The sequence below is a fragment of the Rhea pennata genome, chromosome 3 (genome assembly GCF_028389875.1).
Source record: "Rhea pennata isolate bPtePen1 chromosome 3, bPtePen1.pri, whole genome shotgun sequence".
In the NCBI taxonomy this organism is placed as follows: Eukaryota; Metazoa; Chordata; class Aves; order Rheiformes; family Rheidae; genus Rhea; species Rhea pennata.
Genome location: NC_084665.1, coordinates 820,343 through 842,169, shown reverse-complemented (window position 1 = coordinate 842,169; position 21,827 = coordinate 820,343). Strand labels below are relative to the sequence as shown.

At 39.0% G+C, this 21,827-nt stretch overlaps 2 protein-coding genes across 3 annotated transcripts; one reads left to right on the top strand and one right to left on the bottom strand.

Moving 5' to 3' along the window:
• The first annotated feature begins 73 nt into the window (after window positions 1-73).
• Window positions 74-18,954, top strand: LOC134139073 (double zinc ribbon and ankyrin repeat-containing protein 1-like). 2 transcript variants are annotated; one of them, XM_062573436.1, is made up of 15 exons: window positions 74-162; window positions 975-1,099; window positions 1,654-1,739; window positions 2,371-2,488; window positions 3,503-3,616; window positions 4,780-4,872; window positions 6,817-6,939; window positions 8,076-8,228; window positions 8,891-9,119; window positions 12,629-12,732; window positions 14,374-14,448; window positions 15,362-15,443; window positions 16,635-16,726; window positions 17,960-18,040; window positions 18,865-18,954. In XM_062573436.1, the coding sequence occupies exons 1-15, from the start codon at window positions 117-119 to the stop codon at window positions 18,886-18,888; spliced, it is 1,545 nt and encodes a 514-aa protein (XP_062429420.1). In that variant the 5' UTR covers window positions 74-116; the 3' UTR covers window positions 18,889-18,954. The 2 variants fall into 2 exon arrangements, with proteins under 2 accessions (XP_062429420.1, XP_062429419.1); XM_062573435.1 differs by lacking the exon at window positions 3,503-3,616.
• Window positions 18,955-19,796: 842 nt separating this feature from the next.
• BIRC5 (baculoviral IAP repeat containing 5) lies at window positions 19,797-21,324 on the bottom strand. The gene is made up of 4 exons (XM_062571328.1): window positions 21,179-21,324; window positions 20,985-21,094; window positions 20,723-20,840; window positions 19,797-20,478 (listed from the first exon to the last, which is right to left on the bottom strand). Exons 1-4 carry the CDS (start codon window positions 21,299-21,301, stop codon window positions 20,395-20,397), a joined length of 435 nt encoding a protein of 144 aa, XP_062427312.1. The 5' UTR covers window positions 21,302-21,324; the 3' UTR covers window positions 19,797-20,394.
• Between the last annotated feature and the right edge of the window lie 503 nt (window positions 21,325-21,827).

The window sequence follows — 21,827 nt, the reverse complement described above, 5'->3', positions numbered from 1 at the left end:
TAGCAAGAGAGGACTGGAGCAAAGACAATTATTTCATTCAACATACAAATGGAATTATTTTCTAGGAGAGTGAAAATGGAGTGTTTACTACAAAACCAAAGAAGAATGGAGTGAATATGGAAATCAAGCCTGCCTGGAGTGAAGCGCCCCAAAATTTTCAAGGTATGGTATTACATCATTATAGCTGAAATAGATTTCTACCTTAGCTGCACGTAGGTAGTATAAGGTTTTTTCTCTGTTATCACTTGTAGCATATGGGTAAATTCATAACCATCTCAGAGGACATAGCATTCACGGGAAGTTCCAATTTAGATTTCATGATGCTGCAAATACAGAAAAAAATTATTTTCCATACATATCACACTACCTTTTAAAAAGCATTTTAAAATGTCATTCAGCTGTGAGCAACATAACAAGGCCCAGTCTGGTTCCCTTTGTGTCAGAATATCCTGTTAAACTGATGGGATTTCAAATTCTTTACAAAGTGCTTTACTGATGTTTGAATGTTGCTTGTAGAAGGATAAACACAAAAAAATACATAAAACGGAAATGAAAGCTTGACCCGGATTTTCTCTTTTAATAAGGGCTGTTATTTCATGGTTAGGGCAATGGGACTGTTCAAGAGCAATGAATCATATTAATAGTTACTCATTAATTTACTCTTAGGACCTGGATTTTGTGGGATGTGAGAAGGAAGAAAACCTTTAACTGAGAAAAATACAGGAGTAAGCTATTTCAGAGAGAAATGAGGTTTCTTCTGGCTTATTTTTTTTTATATATAATTCCATGCAATTTATTTTAACCTAGGATCTAGATGTCAAACAACTTTTTTTTTGTTTGTTTGTTTAGAATGGCTAGAAATACATTTAGCCATTGGAATTTAAAACATGAGAATATATGATAGTCATGTTAACCTATATGTTAATCACATGAAATGAATGAGAGTGCAATAATGGGATGAAATACGGTTACAGTTACAGAGTTGGAGACAAAAACTGCTCAAAGGTCTCTGAAAGAACCGCAGCTCCTAACCAGTCATTTGGAAACAACAGAATACAGAGAGGAATCCATCTCAGCACCACCCACAGAGTCATTACAGGTAAGCAAGGAGGTATGGAGGAAGCCTGTAAATGGCTGTTGTCAGAATTGAGCTCTAAAAAAATAAAGGTATGAAAATTTGTGAACATTCTCTTTTAATCTGTCAGAAATTAATGCCTCTAGCTATACTGCACTATACAGTATTGATTTAAGCTTGCTGGTAATGACACACTGGAACAGGAGTACCCAAAGCAGTACACAGTTATCAATAAAGAAAAAAACAATGCTTACATTCCTAGCAATTCTTTTCTAATGTGTTATGCAGTTATAATTAACAAATAGTTATTCCTGAAAAGGTCAGCTAGCTGATATTTAAAACTTAAGATTCAGTCATGCTTTCTTGGAAGTAAGTAGCAAGATGCATTTATTTTTATTAGGAGAAGTTGTGTGTCCTTATTACAGCTAATGGAGGAATCAAGGCGTAGTAGGTATTCCTTAAAATGTTGCATTTCGATGCAGTTTGTCTCTAATAATATGTCTGGAGTTGATTTTGCTAGCTTTGCATACATTTGCAAACATCAGCTCATTAATGCCAAAGAATTGCCTTTATTTCAGTTTGCTAGTTCTTCTGCAGTGACTAGCCGGAAGAGCTTAGCAAGCTCACAGACAGCAAGAATCCAGAAGGAATCAGATTTCCTCAAGTAAGTGACTTTTTCTTTCAACATTTTTGTCTGTGGAAAGTAACAAAGCATTTTGCCTTTTACAACCAAGTTGATAATATCATGAAGTTTCACAAAAACAAGGAAAGCAAAGACAGACACTGGCTTATAATAGAAGAATGTGATCTACTTAAGGCTTTGAAAAATTTAAAATCTCTTACTGATAGTTAAATTTACTTGTGATTGTACAAAGCCATCATCTATCTCATCATCCTTTTAAAAAAAACACTAGTATCTGTAGGATTAGAGAAAAAAATGTCTTTCCAAATTGTAAAGTGCAGCCTTCATTGTTTGCTAGTCCTGAAAATGTTATGTGGTCTGTCACTGGTACCATATATTGTAGCAGCAAGGCCTGATACAGACCTCATGTCAGGAAACATGTTTGCTCATATGGTGAGGAAGAAAGTATGAAATAGAAGCAGCTATTACATTTTACATCTTGCAAGGCTGCTTAGAGCTCAGGGCCTCATGTCATAGGCACTGGGACGTGGCCTGGTAGACCACCATAGCCTAGACACGGTAACATAGAAATTACTGATCTAAGTCATGTTCCAGGTTGCTCTTTATTATGCAGCAGGATAACACTACTCAGCCAGTTTGCGTGTGTTTTTAGATGTACATGCTGTTCTGTACCTCGCCCATCCGACCCCTTTGCTCACTTCTGTCAGGAATGTGGATCTCCTATCCCACCTGTGCCAGTACGTCGCTTCCCAGCCCCTGAAGGAGCACAGGTGAGCAAAAAATCATAAAAATAAACAAATCCTCTTTGGAGAAACTGGCTTCCTCAGCAGATTACCCATTTATTGCCAAGAATGCCAATATTTAGTCATACTTTCTTTTGAAAAGTTCTGTTCTGATTGCTTTATTTTGTTCAGTAACCTTAGCATTTGAATCACTGTAATTTTTAAGTAATGGCCCCCCATCCTCCCCGCAAAATTAACTGTTGATTGCTTCAAGTGCCATATGTTTTAATTAGGATAAATTTGAAAAAATAATTTATGTCTTACTGATTTGTAGCAGGAAACACCACCAAATTCAGCATGCTCTTCCTGTGACAACCACCACTCATCTTCAAGAACATCATATGCATCTTATTCCAGGGCTAACTAGTGCAGTCCCATGACCTTAGCAGTTAACATAATTCTTACCAAACAGTAATTGCCAATCCTGGTATGTCATAATTGTAGAAGACCCATTTAATGTGCTTGAACATATACATGGGGGCATGTGTGGGCATATGTAAGAGCAGATGCTCATGCTGTTTGGCTGGGTTTATGTAGTGATGCCTTTAACTGTCTTCTCTAAGTTCTTCCCAAGAGATCATAACTTAGTCTAATGAGTCAGTGGTCTATTTTTTTTTCTTTATCCTCAGAGGGATATTTTATCTGGGCCAATGCTGTATGTCAAATGGTGATAGAGGAACATTAGGAGGATCATCATTAGGAGGATTTGAACTATGTGCACACATACTATTACAACATTTTAAATTACTGAAAACTAACTTAGCACCTTTCTGGCACATTTTTTAGTAGTTAGTAACGCATCCTCTCTCTGATTGTCTTCCTATTTTTTGACAGTCTCTGATCTTTAAGGGTTGATATCAGCATCTATTGTTGGCAGTTGCTGTTTCCAGTGATTTTTTACTGCTGCTGTTGACTTTAACCAGCAAAATATTGAAAATGTCATGATAACCGTAATGATCTCATTACGGTCCTTATTAAGATGTGATGTGACTTTTCCTTCAGATGGCACCATGTCTCGAATGCAGATGTCTGGTGCCAATGAATACACCCACCTGCATTATATGTGAAGCACCAATAGCTCCACAGCTGCAGCCCCAAACCACCATCTGCTTAAAGGTATTTGAGAATAACAACAACAAAGTAACCATTTACCTTCTACATTCATTTCTCCAAAGGATGACTTCATTACAAGTATTTTGATCTAGTTTGGGTTTGCCTGACTACCTTACTGCAGCTTTAAGTGTTAGTAGGATTACAAAATAGCTTGATTAGAAATGATCATTAAAGGTAAAGCATGTAAGGTTGCACAGGAAGGCATGCTGAAGAGCACATGATGTAGCACTGGCAAGTCTGACATAAATGCATGCATTTGTGTTCAATATAGAGTAAATTAATTTATCAACATACTTATGGCTTGCGTAGGGCATTACTAAACGTTTTAAGTTTATTAAATATATCCTCATTACCCTGCTTGCCTCATTTGATTGTGAATGCCTAGTATAGATAGGCTGGCAAGACTGGGTCAGTGAGTGCCACGAAGTTAAAGCACGGTCTTCTTCAGTGATTCAAAAACGCTGGTGGTCTTAGCTAGACAAGATTGTCTGATAAATGTAAAGGAACATTTTTGGGAAGAGGAGGATATTGAAAGGAAACTACTGACTGAAGAGTACCAGATAATAAAGGAGACTCATAGTCTGAGGCAAGTATCAGCTTGATGTCGAAAAAGATTATAGACATAGCCCCTAATTTTATGTTTTAGGGCAGCCCTGAGGCAGGTATGAAGGCAAACCTGAACTAGTTGATGCCAGCAGTCAAGACATCGGACCAATCATTCTCAGCCCTGGTAGAAACGTACTCCTTAATAGTGACCCACTGACCACTAAGCTCCTTTAGGGCCTAATAGTGTATTATTACTTCTTTTTTTTCTTTTTTGAATTTCCTTGCAAATATTGGACCATCTGTGGTGTATAATTTCAGTGACTAAGCAAGCTGACAGTAATACATAAAAAGCTCTCAAGGTATTGATATTGGATGAGTGAAATGTACCATAGTTTAAACAAAATTGGCACCAGTGGTGGGTTTGTGATGACCAGGAAATGTGGCTTAACTAAAATCTGAAACCCGTAGCACTGACTTGAAAGGTCTCTTCTACCTTTCAGCACTGAATAGCCACATCACTTTGTAAGATCAAGACCTTAATGACTGGATGGTTTATCTTACTGTTATTATCGACAGTTTTTAAAATACCGTGTGAAATGTATTCTTTCTGTATTTGAAAGGGCAAAGTAATTTGTCGGGCTTGTGGCACTGGAAATCCTCTTCACCATAAACACTGTGTGACCTGTGAAAGCAAACTGCCTGAAACCCAGACGGTAAGGTTTTTTTGCGCCAATCGCACTGGGGTTAATCACGTCAAAGCAGAAAATTAACTTCAGTTTTCCAGAGGAAAAATATAATATATCCCTTTGTACCTATGTTGCAAAAGGAGAGAATCCTTCCCCTCCTATATTCTAGCTCAGGATTCTCACTGATCCACTATCTCATATGTCCAGCTACACATAAAATAAATGTATACTATACCTTCAGGTTTCTCCTGTGGAAGTCAAGATTACAAATGCCATTGTCAAAGTTCAGAAAACAGTCTTGACTGAGTATTGTAGGAAGTGTTCTTTGTGTTCGGATTATTTTTAATTGCAGTAGAGAACTTTAGTATATACATCAGAAGTATCATTCTCATTGATTTCAATTATTTTGTGGAAATAAAATAAATTTTTTATGTTATTTTTGTTATCTCTGTTTACTGCTATCCCTACCAGCATACAGCTACTATGCTTGTATTTGGCAGTGACTCTGTACAGAGGTGAGAAAAATGGCAATGATCGTTCCCCCTAAAACTGCTGGTTTTCAACTCTTGGTTTAGTTTACTGATTGATTCCTTGGAAGAATTATTTTTACTCCTGAAATGTTTTCTATAAAGCCTTGTAATACATTTCATGTCTCCATGTTGTAATAAATATAGAGATGAGAGAAGAATGATTTGCAAGTTAAAATGTTCTGATTATAATGGCAACTTCCTGAGTTTTAAGGCAGTCAGTAGCTAGCTATATGCAAAGATCTTTTATATAGTCACTGAGGTGTCATTTGAAATTTCAGTGAATTTCAGTAGGAATCTGCACTTACCTAAGATAAACGCATATTTAACTGCTTCACTGAATGTAGGTATTAATATGTGACTGTATAAACATAAGCGTATGACTTGAATAGTGAGATCTGCTGTAGCTAAGAGAAAAAGTTAAGAACTTACTGAATTACTATGAAGTTGTTATAAATTTTTACTAATAGTGAATAACTAGTGATTAGTGATAATTGATAGTAATTCCTAGTTAGTAATTACAATAGCATTGGTATTACTATTAATTAAATAGTTTAGATTTAAAACATGTTTAGACTTATGAGCTTGTAAATTTTATTTTCCAAATGTGAAATAATGCAAAACCCGCATGACATTGTTCAAATTTTCATCGAGGCTACAGAGGAAAAGATGGCTGTTCAGTGTTTTTCCAGTTTGCTGTTGTGATACGTCATAAAAATTACTCTCCTCAAACTCTGTTCCTTTTTCGTAGTCTTGACTCGCAGAGGAAATAAACTGTGTAAGCCCTGAGGCAAAAGCTAACAAAACATTTTCATACATATTTGTACTAAATAGGATCTATAATCATCCCTCCAGAAGTCTCAACTGAGGAAAATCTCTTTTGCTTACTCATACAGGTTAATTTCAGTAAGGAAAGCTAGCTAATGAATAACCATATGAGCAAAAGAGTTCTGAAATTATGTATGTAGCAAATCAAATATGAAACTGAAAGAAAACTCATTGTCCGAACCCACGTCCCCTGCCATATTACTACACAGACTTTAAAAAGTACAAAGAAAAATGGCCATTTTGGTTCGGGTCTTGAAAATACAAGTTTATCAGTAGAGAAACCCCATCTTAGTTTCCACTGTACTTTTACATGGGGTCATATTAATAAATACTGAAAGAAGGATGACACAGATGAAAAGAGCTTTTTTTCCTCTCATTTCTAATAAAAAAGTAAAGCAATTGAATTTATACCACATTTTACTATGGTTTTGTAATGAAAAAAATTACAGGCTAGATCAAAATCAGTCTGCTTATTTGTTGAAAGAATTCTTTTAGATTGAATATTATTTTATGTTAATGTTATTAAAGTACTTTGCTTTCCCATTCCCCTTGCTTAGCTTGCAAACTTTTCTTTATAAGAAGTATTTTCTTCCTAATTCTTCTTTTGTTTTATTAGCCCATGTTTAGAGGAGACACTCCCCAACCTTTCCCCAACCAGCAAGGGAAGACAATTGCCTGCTCAAAATGCGGTCGTGTTAACCACTGCGATACCAGTTTCTGTGACTGGTGTGGAGCCAAGGTATGTGCTATCAGGTTTGGGCTTCTGTTGAAAACTATTTCTGTTTAATTTACTATCAGTGTTTGTGTTGACAAGTCTGTTTTTACTCATCTATGACCTGCAGCAGTTTCAAACTTTTCCTCACAGAACTCGTCAGTTAGTACATGATTTATTATTGTCAATACTTGCTTAGAGCACATAGGATTATATAAAGATAAATTAAAGGCTTAGATGACATCCTGGCCCCACTTCAGTTAATGACTTAAATGTTTAGTGATGTAAATAAATTGCCAAGGGTCAATGAGCATTGGCTCATTGCATCAGCTGAGATCTAGTAAGCATGAACTCTTTGCCAAAGGAACTTATCCATCTAGAGGTTAAAGTATATGCTAACCTAACTCCAGTTGCCCGACATTTACCCTGGGATATGATTGCCTGTACAGGCAATTACCAGATGTAGATGATGCATGCAGACTTTTTGGCTGAAGGCTTATTAACTTCAGTAAAGACAGCATTTCCTCTGTAATTACTGCCCAATATAGCCTTTGCTCTACTGAGTACAATCGATTAAAAAACTTCCTTCTGGAATACCCTTTAAAAGTATAGTGTTTTGGGCTAAAATCACACTCAGGAAGATTTTCTTTTCTCTCCTTTTTTTTTTTTTTTTTTCCTCCCTGTGAGCTGAGTCTACATAAAATCTGCAACTCTCCCGTATATGTGCACATAACCAATGGGCCTGCAGTGTACCATGAGGACAGTGATGGGGTTAGAATTGAACTGGTTAGTATTGAATTTTGGTCAAGATTCGTATCAGAGCACCACACTGGTAATAACAGGGGTTTGCCAAAGAAAAAAAATACTTTTTCAAAGTAAAAAAAAAAAAAAAAAAAAAAAAAAAAAAAAAAAAAAGGCTGCCAAAATGCTAGATCTCTCTGGAAAAGAATTTTGCCTCCATGGCATAGCACTGAGATAACTGAAGTTTTACTATCTTGCATCTGCCAGTGTGTTAGCAACCTGGTGTCCTGGTTAATATTTCTAATCTAATACCTTTAGGTACTGTTCTTTTAGTTCCTTTTAATTCATGACATTGCTTTTATCTCTCTTGAGCTTTGCACCATGTGTTGCTGTGGTGACAAGTGTTTCATTGAACTTTCCAGTTTGGCCCTCTTCCGTGCTACTTTACTTGCTTCAAGTGTGGTACAACCAACCAACCCTATGCTCGATTCTGTGGGTCCTGTGGGGAGCCACAGGCAAGGGTGGATACTCACAACAGCATGCTTATGCGTGCTGGGGACTCGGTCTCTTCTGAGGTAAGACATATAATATTTCAAAGCAAGGTTTTGACTACATTTAAAAGGTAGACTAGTCCACAGATGGTATAAATTGATGTAACTGCATTAATTTCGATTTTGAGACAATGTTGTGCTCTATAAGCATTCTGTGGGCAAAACAAAGCATATGTTTATTCTGAGAAGTATTTTCTATGGAAATATATTCAGCCTTAGCTGAAGGCCTTAGTCCAACCTCATTCTAAATAACAAAGTGAGAAACAATCAAACAAACAGCTTTTCAAAGTCTTAGCTCTTTAAGTATGTTTATCTGCTAATACAAGGTATTCTTTCATGCAAATGTAACATTGCCTTGAACACACTATTTTAAGAAAAGAACGTGATACTTAGCAAGGCCAGCATGTGGATAACTCGTTCTACCAAAACATGTGTCAGTTTTAGTTTCTTTATCTTCTTTGGTTTCTTCTCATTGGTGTTTTGGTTTCTTGAATATTTGTCATAAGTTGCATCATCTTTTACCTCCTGGTAAATCTGATCAGGAATTGTTAACACCTCTCCCTTCTAGCCTTTTCATTCTTCTACAATTTTTTTTTTTGGGGGGGGGGGTACTGTCCTGATTAATTTCTGCTTTTAAGTCATTTAATGGTTATAGTTACACTTTTCCTTTCCTACCTCCCCCACAGGCTAAAGGATTCCAAGCTGAAGCTGCCTGGCAGCCTCTTCCTATTTCCTTGTCCAAATCAAGAGTAGATCTAAATCAAAGAAAAGATAAAGGAACTCAAACCATTGGACTTTTTTACCCATCCAGCAAACTGTTGAAGAAGAAGGAGCTTGAGATGGTTTTGCAAAAAGAAATGCTGGAAAAGATGAGTGATCATAAGCCTCTGCTAACAGCCATCAGTCCTGGAAGGGGTTAGAAAGACTTCTTGATTTTATGTAATCAGGGAAAACTCTTCTTAGTTTCCAAAATCACAGTGTTTGACTTTGTATTTTCTTGAAAAGATTATTGTCTATGGAATGTGCCATCAATAGGCCATTAATTTTCATCTTTACAAGTCTGTCTCTCCACTAGACACTTGTAAATGCAGAAGTCAGATGACTGATCTCCATCAATGGCTAAAAGAAAGTATATCAGCAATAATCAAAACTAGGGTTTGTGACTCCTGTACAGCTTTACTAGTACTTTGAGCTCAGATTCCACAAGATCAGGGACAGACATCTCCTGTACTTGAATTAGAAACCTCTAAGAAACATCCCCACACCCTGGCCAAGGGAGTGAGATTCAGTTAGTAGTGCTATAGTGCTTGCTGGGAGAATTGTTGAACAAAACTTTCTCTCTGAGGGACACGGGGGATCACTGCTCTTGAAAAATATGATGCTTGTCTCCATGAAGAACTTGTTTGGAATAGTGCTGGGGAATAAATGAGGGAAGTTTTGGAAGCAAAGCAAGTTAAAGTGGGGAAAGAGATTCTTAACAGAATTACAAAAAAATAGGGTTGGTGGAAACCTTTCTAGCTGTTGTAGTCCCCATCCTCCAGCCCTCAAAAGTATTAACACATCTACCTCACTCCTGCAGAGTAAGACTGCCCATGCAGACTACTAGAAAAATTTGTTTTGCAGTTGCTGGTTTGGTCAGTGAGTTCTTTGTTTAATCTCTTGTCCGTTTGCTGTCATTAAAAACAAATCACAGTTTGAAGAGACAATTACTTTATTTGATTGACTTTCCTATGTCTAGCTCTTTTCTACAGAGACCTCTCTAGCCATTATCAGAGTTATTTCTCTATTGTGTAGAAAAGGCACTAATGAATGCTAGAATTTCCTGTTTTGACTCTGTATGTACATAGTCAGATGATGCTTTTTTATTTTTAAAATTATTACTAGGGTGATCTGTTTTCCTTGTCCCTTGCTCTGAAAGGTGGAGTTCTCCCTTAGAGACATCACTGTAGCAAATAAAACACTTGACTCAGCAAGTCAGGGAGCTTAACCTTAGTTAGAGATAATAAGAGATTGACCCATAACAGAGCTGGGAAAATACTTAACACTGAACACTTCTCTATCTGTGCATCAGTTGTACAGCTCTTGACTTGTGAGAGAGAAATCCTTTTACTAGGAAAGTCTGGGGAGAAATTCTGAGCTGCTTTTGAACTACAGTAGACTTGTTAATTTTTAAGCTAGTTAGCAAAGGCAACTTTGTTGAAAGTCACACTGGTGTAAAGCATTCTCCATTAGATCATCCCAGGGACTGAGGAATATACTTCATTCCATACATGGACAGATGTCTGTTACAGTCCCAAATGTCCATGTTGCTGCCTGTCCTTGATGCTGAGCTGTATATTGACAAGGCCATATGTTATCACCCAGAAAATTTTTAGTTATATAGGCCAAATATGCCTCTTTCTTGAGTTCAAATAGTGCCGGATATTGGATACTATTTGTAATTTTTTTTAAAAAAAATGCAAGTGACTAAGTAATTTTTATTCTTCTAGACTGTATTAGCCATTAACTAACTTTCTTTGCTTTTATGAAGATTAAAAAAGAAAATTAGAAAAAATATCAGGGAAAATATGAGCAGTACCAAAACACTAATCCTCTGATGCATACTACATTTCTTTTCTGCTATACTTTCAGTCTGTATTGAAGAGCAACCAAGTCTTTTACCAGATAAAATTTACAAAGAAGCATCCCTTTTTCCACTATAGCAAACACTAAATCAGTGTGACCTAGGTGCAACTAGCTAATGACAGCATGAATTCAAGTATGCCATTAATCCTGTCAAAAATCCTTTCAGATGCAATAAAACTTCTAATATGCAAGACTATGTTCCCAGCCATTTGGATTTTTAAACATGAAAGCTAGGACTCAGGGTTAGTTATGAACCATTTTTATTCAAATACTGACTTCTCTGGAGGCCTCATTCTCAAAGTGGCAGTCTAGCTTAGATTTTAAATTACTGTTTTCAACATGTATTTGTTTTTGTGTATGAGAACCTGGCAGGGAACAATTTATGTTGCTCTGGGAATTAACTTTCCTTCTATTTATGTTCCTTTAAAGTTGCCTAACCAATAAGACTTGCTGTTTTAGTTTGTCACAGTTCCTCCCCAATCTGCCTTGGAAGAGTTTTCCAAGCACAAAATCCTTCGTGTATTTGCCCTCTCTAGTAAAAGTTGGAGAGCAGCACTTTTTTTTCTGGCTTTCTTTTCACTATTATGAGCTTCATTCAAAGTGAAGGTCAGAGCAGGATAAGGTCAGAGCAACTTCACTGTTTAAGTTAAATGAGGTTACCAAGCCTACACAATTTATTTACAACAAAATAAATCATACTCTATACTTCCTGTAAATAGACTCAAAAATAAAATTAGACAGATCCTGAAAACACTCATTTAAGAATGAGAACAACTCCTTTTGGCTCTTTAATTTGATGAAAACAGAACATTGCATTGGAAATCCTGGACCGGAACTACAAAAAGTTATAATGTCTTAATCTGTGTTTTGAATCCTGGAGCATTCAGCCCTGGATGTTCCAGGTCCTATATCAGCATAAGGGATTACCAGGTCTCTCTCCCAGAGAGTCTGACTGGCAAAGAAGCAGGAAGATGATCAGGGAAATAGCTCCACTGAACAAGCTAAGCAGTCAGTGTTGACAGCAACGTATATAGCACTTCCATATAGCATGAATGAGCCCAGAAGACCCCATGGACTCTTCCTAGGAACTAGCAGCTGGCAAATACTTTGAAGTGCTATGTTAGATGTGACACTTGAAGCCTTCTAAGAAGGGCTGTTGTCAGCCACATCATTCAGGAAGTGCATTTCAAGCTGAAGGGTGAGATGGAAGACAGAGCAGGGATATGAGTTAGTGAGGGAGCATTTGCTCATTAGACCACTTCTGAATCCCAACAACTAGTCGTCAAAGAAAAACTTATGGTTGCTTAAGGTTGTAACGTGCTCTCCTGTGTGTTATTGAAAGGCATTTATTTGGCAAATAATTTACATAGATTAGAATGCCATATATGTTGTGTTACCACATCTGCAGTTTTTAGATTTGACTCATTGTTAACTGTCACTGACATCAAATCAGCTATAAATAAATTCAGTAAGGCACAATTGCATATTTATTCGTAATGTTGTACTGATTTTTGTCTGGGATAGTTTGAGATTCTCCTTCCCTTAGGTCTAGTTTCAATTGTAGAGGAAAACTGAAGCATGGCTTTGTTGTGAATAGAGGTGCTCTAGGAATTAATTATGACACACGCACATTTAAAGCATAACTTGCTTTTCATTTTCTTCACTAGTTGAATCTTATGGAAAAAAATTAATGTTTTGTCTCGGTGAAAATATGCTATTTTTTAATCATTCATCACATATAAGTGGAAAAATATTGATCACAATTTCAGAGAATTTTCTGCTTAACTCCCTCTCATCAGGTTACTGGAGAAAACAGCTGGATCATGTCTGTGCTCACCTTAGAAGTTATGCACAGAACAACCTTGAATTCAGAGCACTGATTGGAGAACCTCGAATGGGAAAGGTAGGAACTTGTGGGTAGCTTTCTACATAGTGTGATAGAAAAGAAAAATCTTCTTACAAAAAATTATTCTGACGCTGAAAAAAAGCTAGGAAAATAAGTGGCTCTCTTTTCTTTAGACTTTGACCTGGGGTTTTGCTTAGTTCCTTTTTTTTTTTTCTTTCTTTCCCTTTTTATTTCATTTTTCTGCTTAGTCTTTTACTGAGGATTTTTTCCTGCTTTCATTCCTATGGTAGTTTCTATTCTTCTCTCACCTCACAGCTATGAGAGAAATCATAGACACCAGAAAGCCTTTGCTCAGCTGCCTTTACAGTGTTCCACAGCAGGCAATTGAAAGGAAAAAAAGAAAGAGTATATTGACATGCTCAATTAAATATGCCCTGCTAGAAATGGGATTTAGATGTTTGCCTCTGCTCATAGTTGTAGTACACCAGCAGATAGCAGCAATTCTCTTTGGTCTGTATAGTCCACTCCTACTGCAAAATAACTTTGGAACAGGGTATTTAAGGCAGTTGGCTTTTTGTACTCGAGATGTAGTCTTCATATGTCACCAAAATGCATTAACATAATTAAAAGAGTGATAGTGAAAAAGTAAAAATTGAAGGCTCTCTCTAGGAGTCCTAGAAGATAGGGGTGGAATGACTGTGATCATTTGGTCCTTACCTTGATGGAGATTCAACTCTGCCTAAACTGATACTGACAGATGTTTGTCTTGAGCTTTTAAAACTCACTTGCCTTGGAGATTTCACGGTTGCCCCAGGCAGTCCATTTCTGCACTCAGTTATCCTTGAAGTTCAGCTGCAGTATCATACTGTTTTCTTTGGCAGGCCTGCTGAGTTAAGGAGTTGCGTCCCCCACACTAATTCCTAAGTGATGCCAGCACAACTGTGGTGCTGTCCTGTGGACTGGATCAGTGACTTACCCATGCTAAAAATAACTCGGGGGCAGGGGAAGGGCATCAGTGCTAGTACAAGAGAAGGTTGGCAGCAGGCAGCTGGAAGTGGGATGGAGGCAGAAGCTGGGTTGGGAACTGCTTAAGTTGACAATGCTACTGAGAAAAGGTGGGAAGCTTTTTCTCTGTATCTGACCTGAATCTCCTTTGTTACAATTTAAGCTTACTTAGCCTGTCTTGAGGGATATGAAATGCCCATGAAAAAAGCAACTATATTGAATATAAACAACTATAGAAAAACTCCTGCTGTACATGGGAACCCCGAAGGTCAGAAATCTAATTGGCATTTGGCAAATTTCACTTTTGGGAGGTATGTCACTCCATCAGGTATTTTGCGTCTAAATTTTATATCCACTCAAGCCTACTGTCTCCACCAGTACATTCAGAAACTGTAGCACAAGTATAAATATAAAAGATAATCTGCTTGGTGGAGATGAGATATAGGTCCACTGCAACTTATTGTCTTTACTAGAAGATTCAAAAGGATATATGCCTGAAAGATGTTAAATTGTCTAGAGAGACTACTGCTGCTTCTCAGCCTTTTGTTATCCTATTGTCTTGAAACCATTATCCGCAAAAGTAACAGAAATGATTCAAAGTGGATGCTAGCTATCTAGGTTTAGTGCTTCTTTTTGAGTTTTCGTGTAGATTAGAAATATAATCAACATTATCAAAATTCTCTTTCCCTCTAGATTACTTCCGCTACAGTTCATGAGGATGACTGCAAAGTCACTATTACATTAAATTACGCTCTTGCTATTAACAAGGTCAGTTTGGGGGATGAGGCCAATTGTTAGGAATCTGATCTAAAGCTGTCATTAGATGAGTCAGCATAATACTTGATATATTTTTTTAACTCAGGTCTATACAAGAAATTTTTTTGTTCAGAGGGTATTAACTCATCACTTCAGTGAAAAGAATCTTCTTCTGTGGGAGCTGGTTGAACAGGACTTTTTATCTGATTAAGACAGAATTCATGGGTTACATTGTTATCTTGCATATCACTAGTTTGCTATTAATATTAACATTCTTCTTTCAACTGAAGTTGTTTAATCATCCTAGCATCACTTAGCTCCTGGTCTTTGGCCCTACTTTTCTTCAGTTTGCATGTTACACTCTTAATGAAATAAGTTTAGTAATTTTGAATAGTTTGGGGATAATTGCCAGAGCTCCTGCTAACAGTATTCAAACACTCAAAATCCCTACCTCCAGCATTACCATGTTCCAAAAAACCCCCATATATTTATTTCCAGTGTTTTTAGAGATGAAAATCCATCATTCTAAAGATCCCAAATTCAGATTTCATCTTTTGTGTAGCATCTTAAAAGCTTACCTTTCCAAACAGTGCCTGAAAAGGTTTATCACTTCATTTGACGAGCAAGGAATTAATCAGATTTCTCAAACAGAATAGATACTTTCATTTGGATAAGAATGATCTCCTAAAAAGAAGGTTATGTCATCTTTTTAATCGAAACAAACAATTTAGGAAAAATCTGCTGCATAATCTTGCTTCAAACCAAAAAGAGCTCAGTTGTAGGAAATCATTTGTTTTCTGCTAATTTGAGACTGATATTAAAAACCTATGTATTTCTTTCATATATAACACTTCTGTTTTGTGCTTCTGAGATTATTATGACATTACTTGATAATCTGATTAAATGTCTGTATTTGATTCTACAGGATACTCTTGCCAGTAAACCAGTGAAGTTTAGCACTGTGACAGAAGGCAGAGATGGACAGGATGGCAGTCAGGCTAATTTTGGTGATTTTTTTTTTTTTTTTTTTTTTTGTCTTTATGGTCAGTCATGAACTTAATAGTCAAGAATAGTGCTTGAAAGGTTTAAATTACACACAGGCAGCTATCATACTGGCACATTCTCTGCCTACTTAAGTTCATTTTAAGTCTCAAAATGTGGCTGAATTGAGATTTAAGCAATTTACAGACTGTCAAAAGATCACTAGTATGTTCCACCCCTAGAGGGCAGCTAGCAAGGCCAGTAAACTGCAGCTGCAACTCACTGCAGTGTTTTTAGACCAGTGATAAATCTGACGGTTTGCATATTATTTTCCAATAGGAGCTGTAAATGCCAATATTACCTTTGCTTTTGAGCTATGCTACGGACTTCAGCTTTGTGACATTTGGCAAAAGAAACTTCCAACTCACACTGGTTTCAGTAAAAGTTCAGCAATTGATATCGGCAGCTCTTATTTTAGGCAGCTCCTGTTGGACTCTAATTTTCATCGAATCAACTATTAATCTATGAAATCAGCATTAGAATCCAGAAAGTGTTATGGCATCATCTGACATACTTCGATTAATATGTAATTTTCAGCCACCTTACACTTCTCATCTGAGACTTTGCAAATAGCAGCCATGGCGCTAGGAGCTGGTTTTCTAGAGTATCAATGATTCTAGACACCCTAGTAGTATCAGTCCAAAGTGTCCCCCTGTGCTGCGTAATTTGCACTTCAACCCTCCTAAACATTGGTAATTTGTATCTCTTACAAATAATAGACATATATATCTATTCAAGGTCTTCTAGTCTTGGTCATAAGCATTGGGGAAGTAAAAAACTTTGAAAAAAATGCAGGGATTTTGGTCAGCACAATCCATGAATCTGAGTCAAAATTGTTGAATAGCAGCAGCCAGTTAAAAAAAAAAAAAGGAGAGAAAAGAAAAAAGAAAACTCAACACTTCATTGAATCTTCGTGTTAAAATAGCAGGTTTTGAAGTCTGCCTGAATGTAAATCTATGTTTAAGCCAGTTTGATCTGCAACAAATATTTCATCATTTTCTCTCTTGTAGAAATATGATAAACATTGCTTTCATTTCAATCCAAAATAATTTTTTTTGGGGGGGGGAGGGGGGGGTAAATTATTTCCAGATCTCTACCCCTGAGTTCTTGTTAAGATACTGGCTTTGCTTTGAATTAACACTGCTTTCCCTTTCTAGCAGGTGAAGAGAATCATAATCTTTCCCATTCAAGAGGCAAGACAAAGCATACAAAGTCAAGAAAACTTACAGAAAAAGAAGATAAGCTCCCCGTATGTATATCTTAGCAGTACAGGAAAACTTAGCAGCAGAGCTGCACTAACATGAAGGCAGGCATCCAAGAGTAAAAAAAAAATGCTTGAACACTGACAGTGGGGGGGAAAGGGGGACGTAAGTCCAAATTCATATAAATCTTGAAAAAATTGGTGGCTGACATTTATTACAGAACTGAAACTAGCCAACTTTGTGCTTATTCTCTATGACCTTAATTAGATTGTTGCTGTTATTTTGGACCCACTCTGCTTTTATTGATTCATCATTAGGCATACAGACCATTACAGACTGATTTTGTTGAAAGCTTTTGTCAGAAGCAACATCATCTTCTCTTGACCCTTACTATCTGGTTCTGGCTCCACAGGACATGCCCTTGGCTGGGCTAGAACCACTTTGCACATTTATAGTGTGAACTAGACGGGGGAAGCTGATCTAATGCAACCACAAGTTTTTGAGTCAGCTCAGTGTTCCCATCCAGCTCATATATCAGCACAACTGAAGGTTACCTTAATGCAAGGACCAAGGCTTTATTTCCACTAGAGACCAAATATTGTGAAAGCACAGCCTACTGAAAGGATTGTCAATAATAGCGTGGCAAATTTTCAAAGGGAAATGTGCAGTAATCTCAGCTTGGATCACTTGGTCAACTCCATGGGTGCAAAAGAGTAAAGAGCTTTGATACCTGAGTCCCAGGATAAAAAAGCAGTAGGTCATGTGATTGGGCTTGTGGGAGGGCAAAGGAAAGAGAAAGATTGGAAGAAAGAAAAGTGGGGTAGGGGAAGGTTAATACATATTTAGGTAACTACTACTAAAAAGAAGTATTCGTTTTCTAAATAAAATAATTCTACAAGTTCTGGAAGTTTCAGACTTTCATTGTACAGCAAAGAACTTATGCCCATGCTTAGTTTTATCGTGGTGAGTTGATCGCTGTACAATCCTGGATAAGCATATTGATCTACAGCTAATCACGTACACAAGCATCTGCCAAATCAAGACTTCAGTAGTAAGACATTAGCCTGGGTCAACCAACATTTCCTCAGGTATGGAAAGAGATTTTCATAGATATCATGGGTTAGTAACACTGAGGTTCAGTTACGCAGGTACACTGCATCCTTCCCTCGGCTACATCCATGCTACTGTGTGCATTTTCCACCTTTACTCAGAAGTAAAAACATGGTCCGCATATTCACGTTTCACTGTGTGAAATGTTACTTGCTGATTTGTTTCCACAGCCAGAGTCCAGACAACTGTTGAAAGAACTGGGTCCAAACGAGGAAGGAAGAATTGCTTTGGTAGAACAATTGTTCGATGGAGTAAGTTATCGCTAGCTTAAATTTCACTTTCTAGCTCTCTGTTTACTGCATGAATATTAGCCTGGCATGTGACTTCATGTTTCAGGGGCAACATCCTTGCAATACAACTGGCTGTCATCAGGTTGAAAGTGCTCAAGACAGTCTCCCCTTGGAGAGACTCCTCAAATTAGCATTATATTAAAGCAAGGTGGAAGACAAAGACTCCTTCTAGCTTTTAACATCTCACCTTCCCTCTCCTGAGGGTAAGGACAATCAACTCCAAGCAGCTGGGAGATGACCCAAACTGCACCAACAGCAAGGACTAAACTGTTCTAACAGTAGCTGTCTGTAACAGACACACTGACGCAATCTCCATTCTTGTGCTCAAAGGTGGTAATATCAACCAGCAGTCAGGACTGTGAGCAAGAATTCTCTGCCTCAGGTCTTTTCAACAGGCATGCCAAAAGGAACTCGTGCTCCATTTTTGGAGAGGACTGATTCTCCCCCATGCCCCTCCCCAAATCTGTAGCCTATAAGATAAACTTTCAAAAGTAATTTTTTAAAAAATATGCACCTGAACAAAGATAATAGTATTCACAGTTCTTTCAGTTGCCAGCTTTGAAGATTTCTTAACATTTTGGTTAAAAAGTCTGCTGTTCCATCCAATTCCTTCTCCCATCAAATTCAACTTACATATGATTAATCTTACGAAAGCCAACCAAAGAAATCACTGGAGCTCCTTGCATATTCTGTATCTAAATATTATTTTCCTTAGTTTAATTTGGTAGACCATAACAGGACAGTTTCTTTAGGCAGTAAGTATACTGTTGATTTCTCCTATGCAGGCACAACAATACTGCTCTCCATGAGGCAGTTTTGCTTGGATCAGAACTTGAGGAGCGCATTGAGGTCCTATTACAGTAAGTCTGCAGCTGGGACATCTAGCTCAGCTGCAAGCCACCTGCACAGATCTGATCAGGAATAGTGAAGGAGCACACCTTGCAAGCAGCTGAACACTCATCTCAGCTTTCTGTCCCTGCAGAAAGAGACTTCAAGAAATTCTTAAGTGATTCTACATCAGCATTTACCTAGAAGCCACTTTACTAATTCCAGTAATTTGGAATGAATTTAAGTAGCTAAAAAGAATCTATGTTTTATTTATAGTGGCAATGCAAGCATAAAAAATAATGCAAAAGGACAATCAGCATATGATTTGGCTGTTACAGCTGGAAATAACTAAGTTACTTCATTGTTTGCAAATAAGCTTGGACAGGAAACGTTGGACAAAATTACAAAGTGCAGGAACGTTAGTCTCCCCAGTGTTTGATTGCAACTGCCTCTTCCCCAGGATCAAGCTGGAGGCGCTTTTGATTTGGAAGAATTTAAGCTCATCTGTCCAGTTCTGTTTGCAGACTTCACTGGATTGTAGAATCAACCCTGGCTCCATGACAGCCAACTACTTTGTGAAAGATTCTCCCATCCTCTCGCAGCAGTTCATAGCCCAATTCTTCACTATCTATGCTCCATTCAGCAAGATTTCTTTTCCTTTCCAAAGGAGTTTGTGCAAGAAAGACTGAGAAACTCTTCCAAGGCACAAAGACATTTCAGAGAAACCTGATGAACGTTACTTAAGACAGTTTGACGTTTGAATCAACAGAATTGTAAGCTATACACTGATTAGCTTATTTTCTATTTTCAAGTTAAAATCACATTCAGTGCAGCTTGTTGCATTAAAGGTCAGATTCTTTTCCTTCAGAAAAGTAAGTAAAAAAATCAATTCAGTGTTTTGCCTTCAACTTTTATTTATAAATGCATCAGCATGAGGCAGCAGCCAACTACAAATAGAAGTGTACACATTAACAGGCACACTAAGATTTGCTATGAGCTTCTAAGAGTTATTAGCCATGTTCAGCCATGTTCCTAAATCCCTGAAAGAGTCTTGAACCTCCCTTCCCCTTTTTATTTCCAAAGTTGTCAGTAAGCATTGGTATATTCAATAGAAGAATGGAAGTGACTATCAACCTTTGCAGGAAACACAGTTTGTTACACTGGGGCTACAAGCATCGCCCAAACAGTAACAACTAAGTTTAAGAAAAGTAAAAACAAACCAAAAAAAAAGTGGTAACCCTTAATTAAAAGAACAGGGAGAAGAGGAGAATCCCTGCAGAAAAAAAGATTATCCATGCAGTGCGTCAAACAGAACATACTTCCTTGCCAGAATCAGGTAACTGAAGGAGAATTCAGAGCTGTTCTGCTCCTCACAGATATGGCCAGCACAGAAGCGTTCTCAGGAAAGACACTGATTCAGTCAAAGGGGCAATGTCAGGGCCTATATGCAAGATAGATGCCACTGGCAAGGGAGAGGCTAGAGTTGCCTAGGAGGCAAGATTCTCTATTTCACGACGCATGCACTTGGCTGTATCTTCAACCTCAGTCACCTTCTGAGAGATGTGTTTTTTCTGTAAAAATAAAAATAAATCATTATTACTAAATTATTGTCTATAAGGCAAAGGCTGAAAGCCAGAAAAAGGCATACCGTCTGACCCAACGTAAGACAGAGAAAGCAAACAAATTTGTCAGCACAGTAAAAGAGCTCAAGAGGTCAGCTAAGCAACTCCAGGTCTAGAAACCGAAATTTCAGAAATTCAGAAATCTTCAAACTCTTAATATTTAGGAAACGTTACAGTGCTGATGTCCACATACAATTGCATTTTTTGTTCGTTCTTTGTCGAGCTTCAGGAACTCCTGCAACGTCAGATTAGCTGGATCCTTCTGGAGAGAGAGAAAAGCGCAGCCAGCGGAGTGTTTTCTGTGTTCCTCCCTAACAGGAGGAAAAACACAAAGCAGTCACGCCGAGAGCAAGACGCGCACGCAACCGCGCTCTCCCGCCGCGCACGCAGCAGCCCCGAGCGGCTCCCCGGGAGCCCTCGCTGCCCGCAGAGCAGCGCGGCGCGCCCGCCCTCACCGGGGGTCGTCGTCGGGCTCCCAGCCCTCCAGCTCCTTGAAGCAGAAGAAGCACTGGGCCACGTCCGGGCAGTTCTCGCTGGGGCAGTGCACGAACCCCGCCGCCGCCATCTGCGGGCAGAGGCGCGGCGGGAGGGGCCGTCAGCCGCGCCCGGGCTGGGGGCCCCTCCGGCCGGACCGAGCCGCCAGGCTCACCCTCTCCGGCGTGCAGGCGCAGCCCTCGGTGAAGGGCCAGTTGCGGAAGGTGGCGGCGCGGGCCGGGACGAGGTAGAGCCGCCATTCGGCGGGCAGCGCCAGCGCCTCGCCGCCCGCCGCCATGCTCCCAACGGTTGCAGCGGCGCGCGCGCGCGCGGGGCAGCACGGGAGGGGCGCGCGGGGCACGCCGGGAGCTGTAGTCCCCGCCGCCCGAAGGCGGGCGGCGGCCATCGCGGGGGGGCGGCGCGCGCGGGGCTGGCGCGAGGGCGTCGCCTGCCCACGAGGCGGCTCTCGGCCGCTCTGGGCGCCAACCGCCTTCACCTTCAGGCCGGTCAATGACGCGCCTGAAACAGCGCCGGGCCAGGGCCCGGCTTGCTCTGGCTGCGCGCCGTCGTGTTTTACTCCACGGGAACGGTAGGAGTTTGCCTGAAAAAGCGCCCAGTTGAGCCGAGCAACGCTGGCCGTGCCAAGGAAGGGATGGTGCTGTGCTAGCCGAAAGCCGCGTGGGCACGGCTGGGACTCGGCACCTTGAAACAGTGCCAGCAAGGGAAGGGTAGAAGCAGTCGTGTCATTTCTGAGAAGTCTGAGTAATGATGTGAACTGGAAGGAAAAAGCAGGTGGTTTTTTAAACACCAGCCACTCCCTCCAG

Bases quoted from the DNA above. Each gene is read 5' to 3' on its own strand.
- LOC134139073 (XM_062573436.1), top strand. From the start codon at position 117: ATGGAAATCAAGCCTGCCTGGAGTGAAGCGCCCCAAAATTTTCAAG. The intron at 6,940-8,075 runs GTATGTGCTATC...TGAACTTTCCAG, and splicing joins GTGACTGGTGTGGAGCCAAG to TTTGGCCCTCTTCCGTGCTA. The intron at 16,727-17,959 runs GTATGTATATCT...TTGTTTCCACAG, and splicing joins AAAAAGAAGATAAGCTCCCC to CCAGAGTCCAGACAACTGTT.
- BIRC5 (XM_062571328.1), bottom strand. From the start codon at position 21,301: ATGGCGGCGGGCGGCGAGGCGCTGGCGCTGCCCGCCGAATGGCGGCTC. The intron at 21,095-21,178 runs GTGAGCCTGGCG...CTCTGCCCGCAG, and splicing joins GCGCCTGCACGCCGGAGAGG to ATGGCGGCGGCGGGGTTCGT. The intron at 20,479-20,722 runs GTATGTGGACAT...TTATTTTTACAG, and splicing joins AACGAACAAAAAATGCAATT to AAAAAACACATCTCTCAGAA.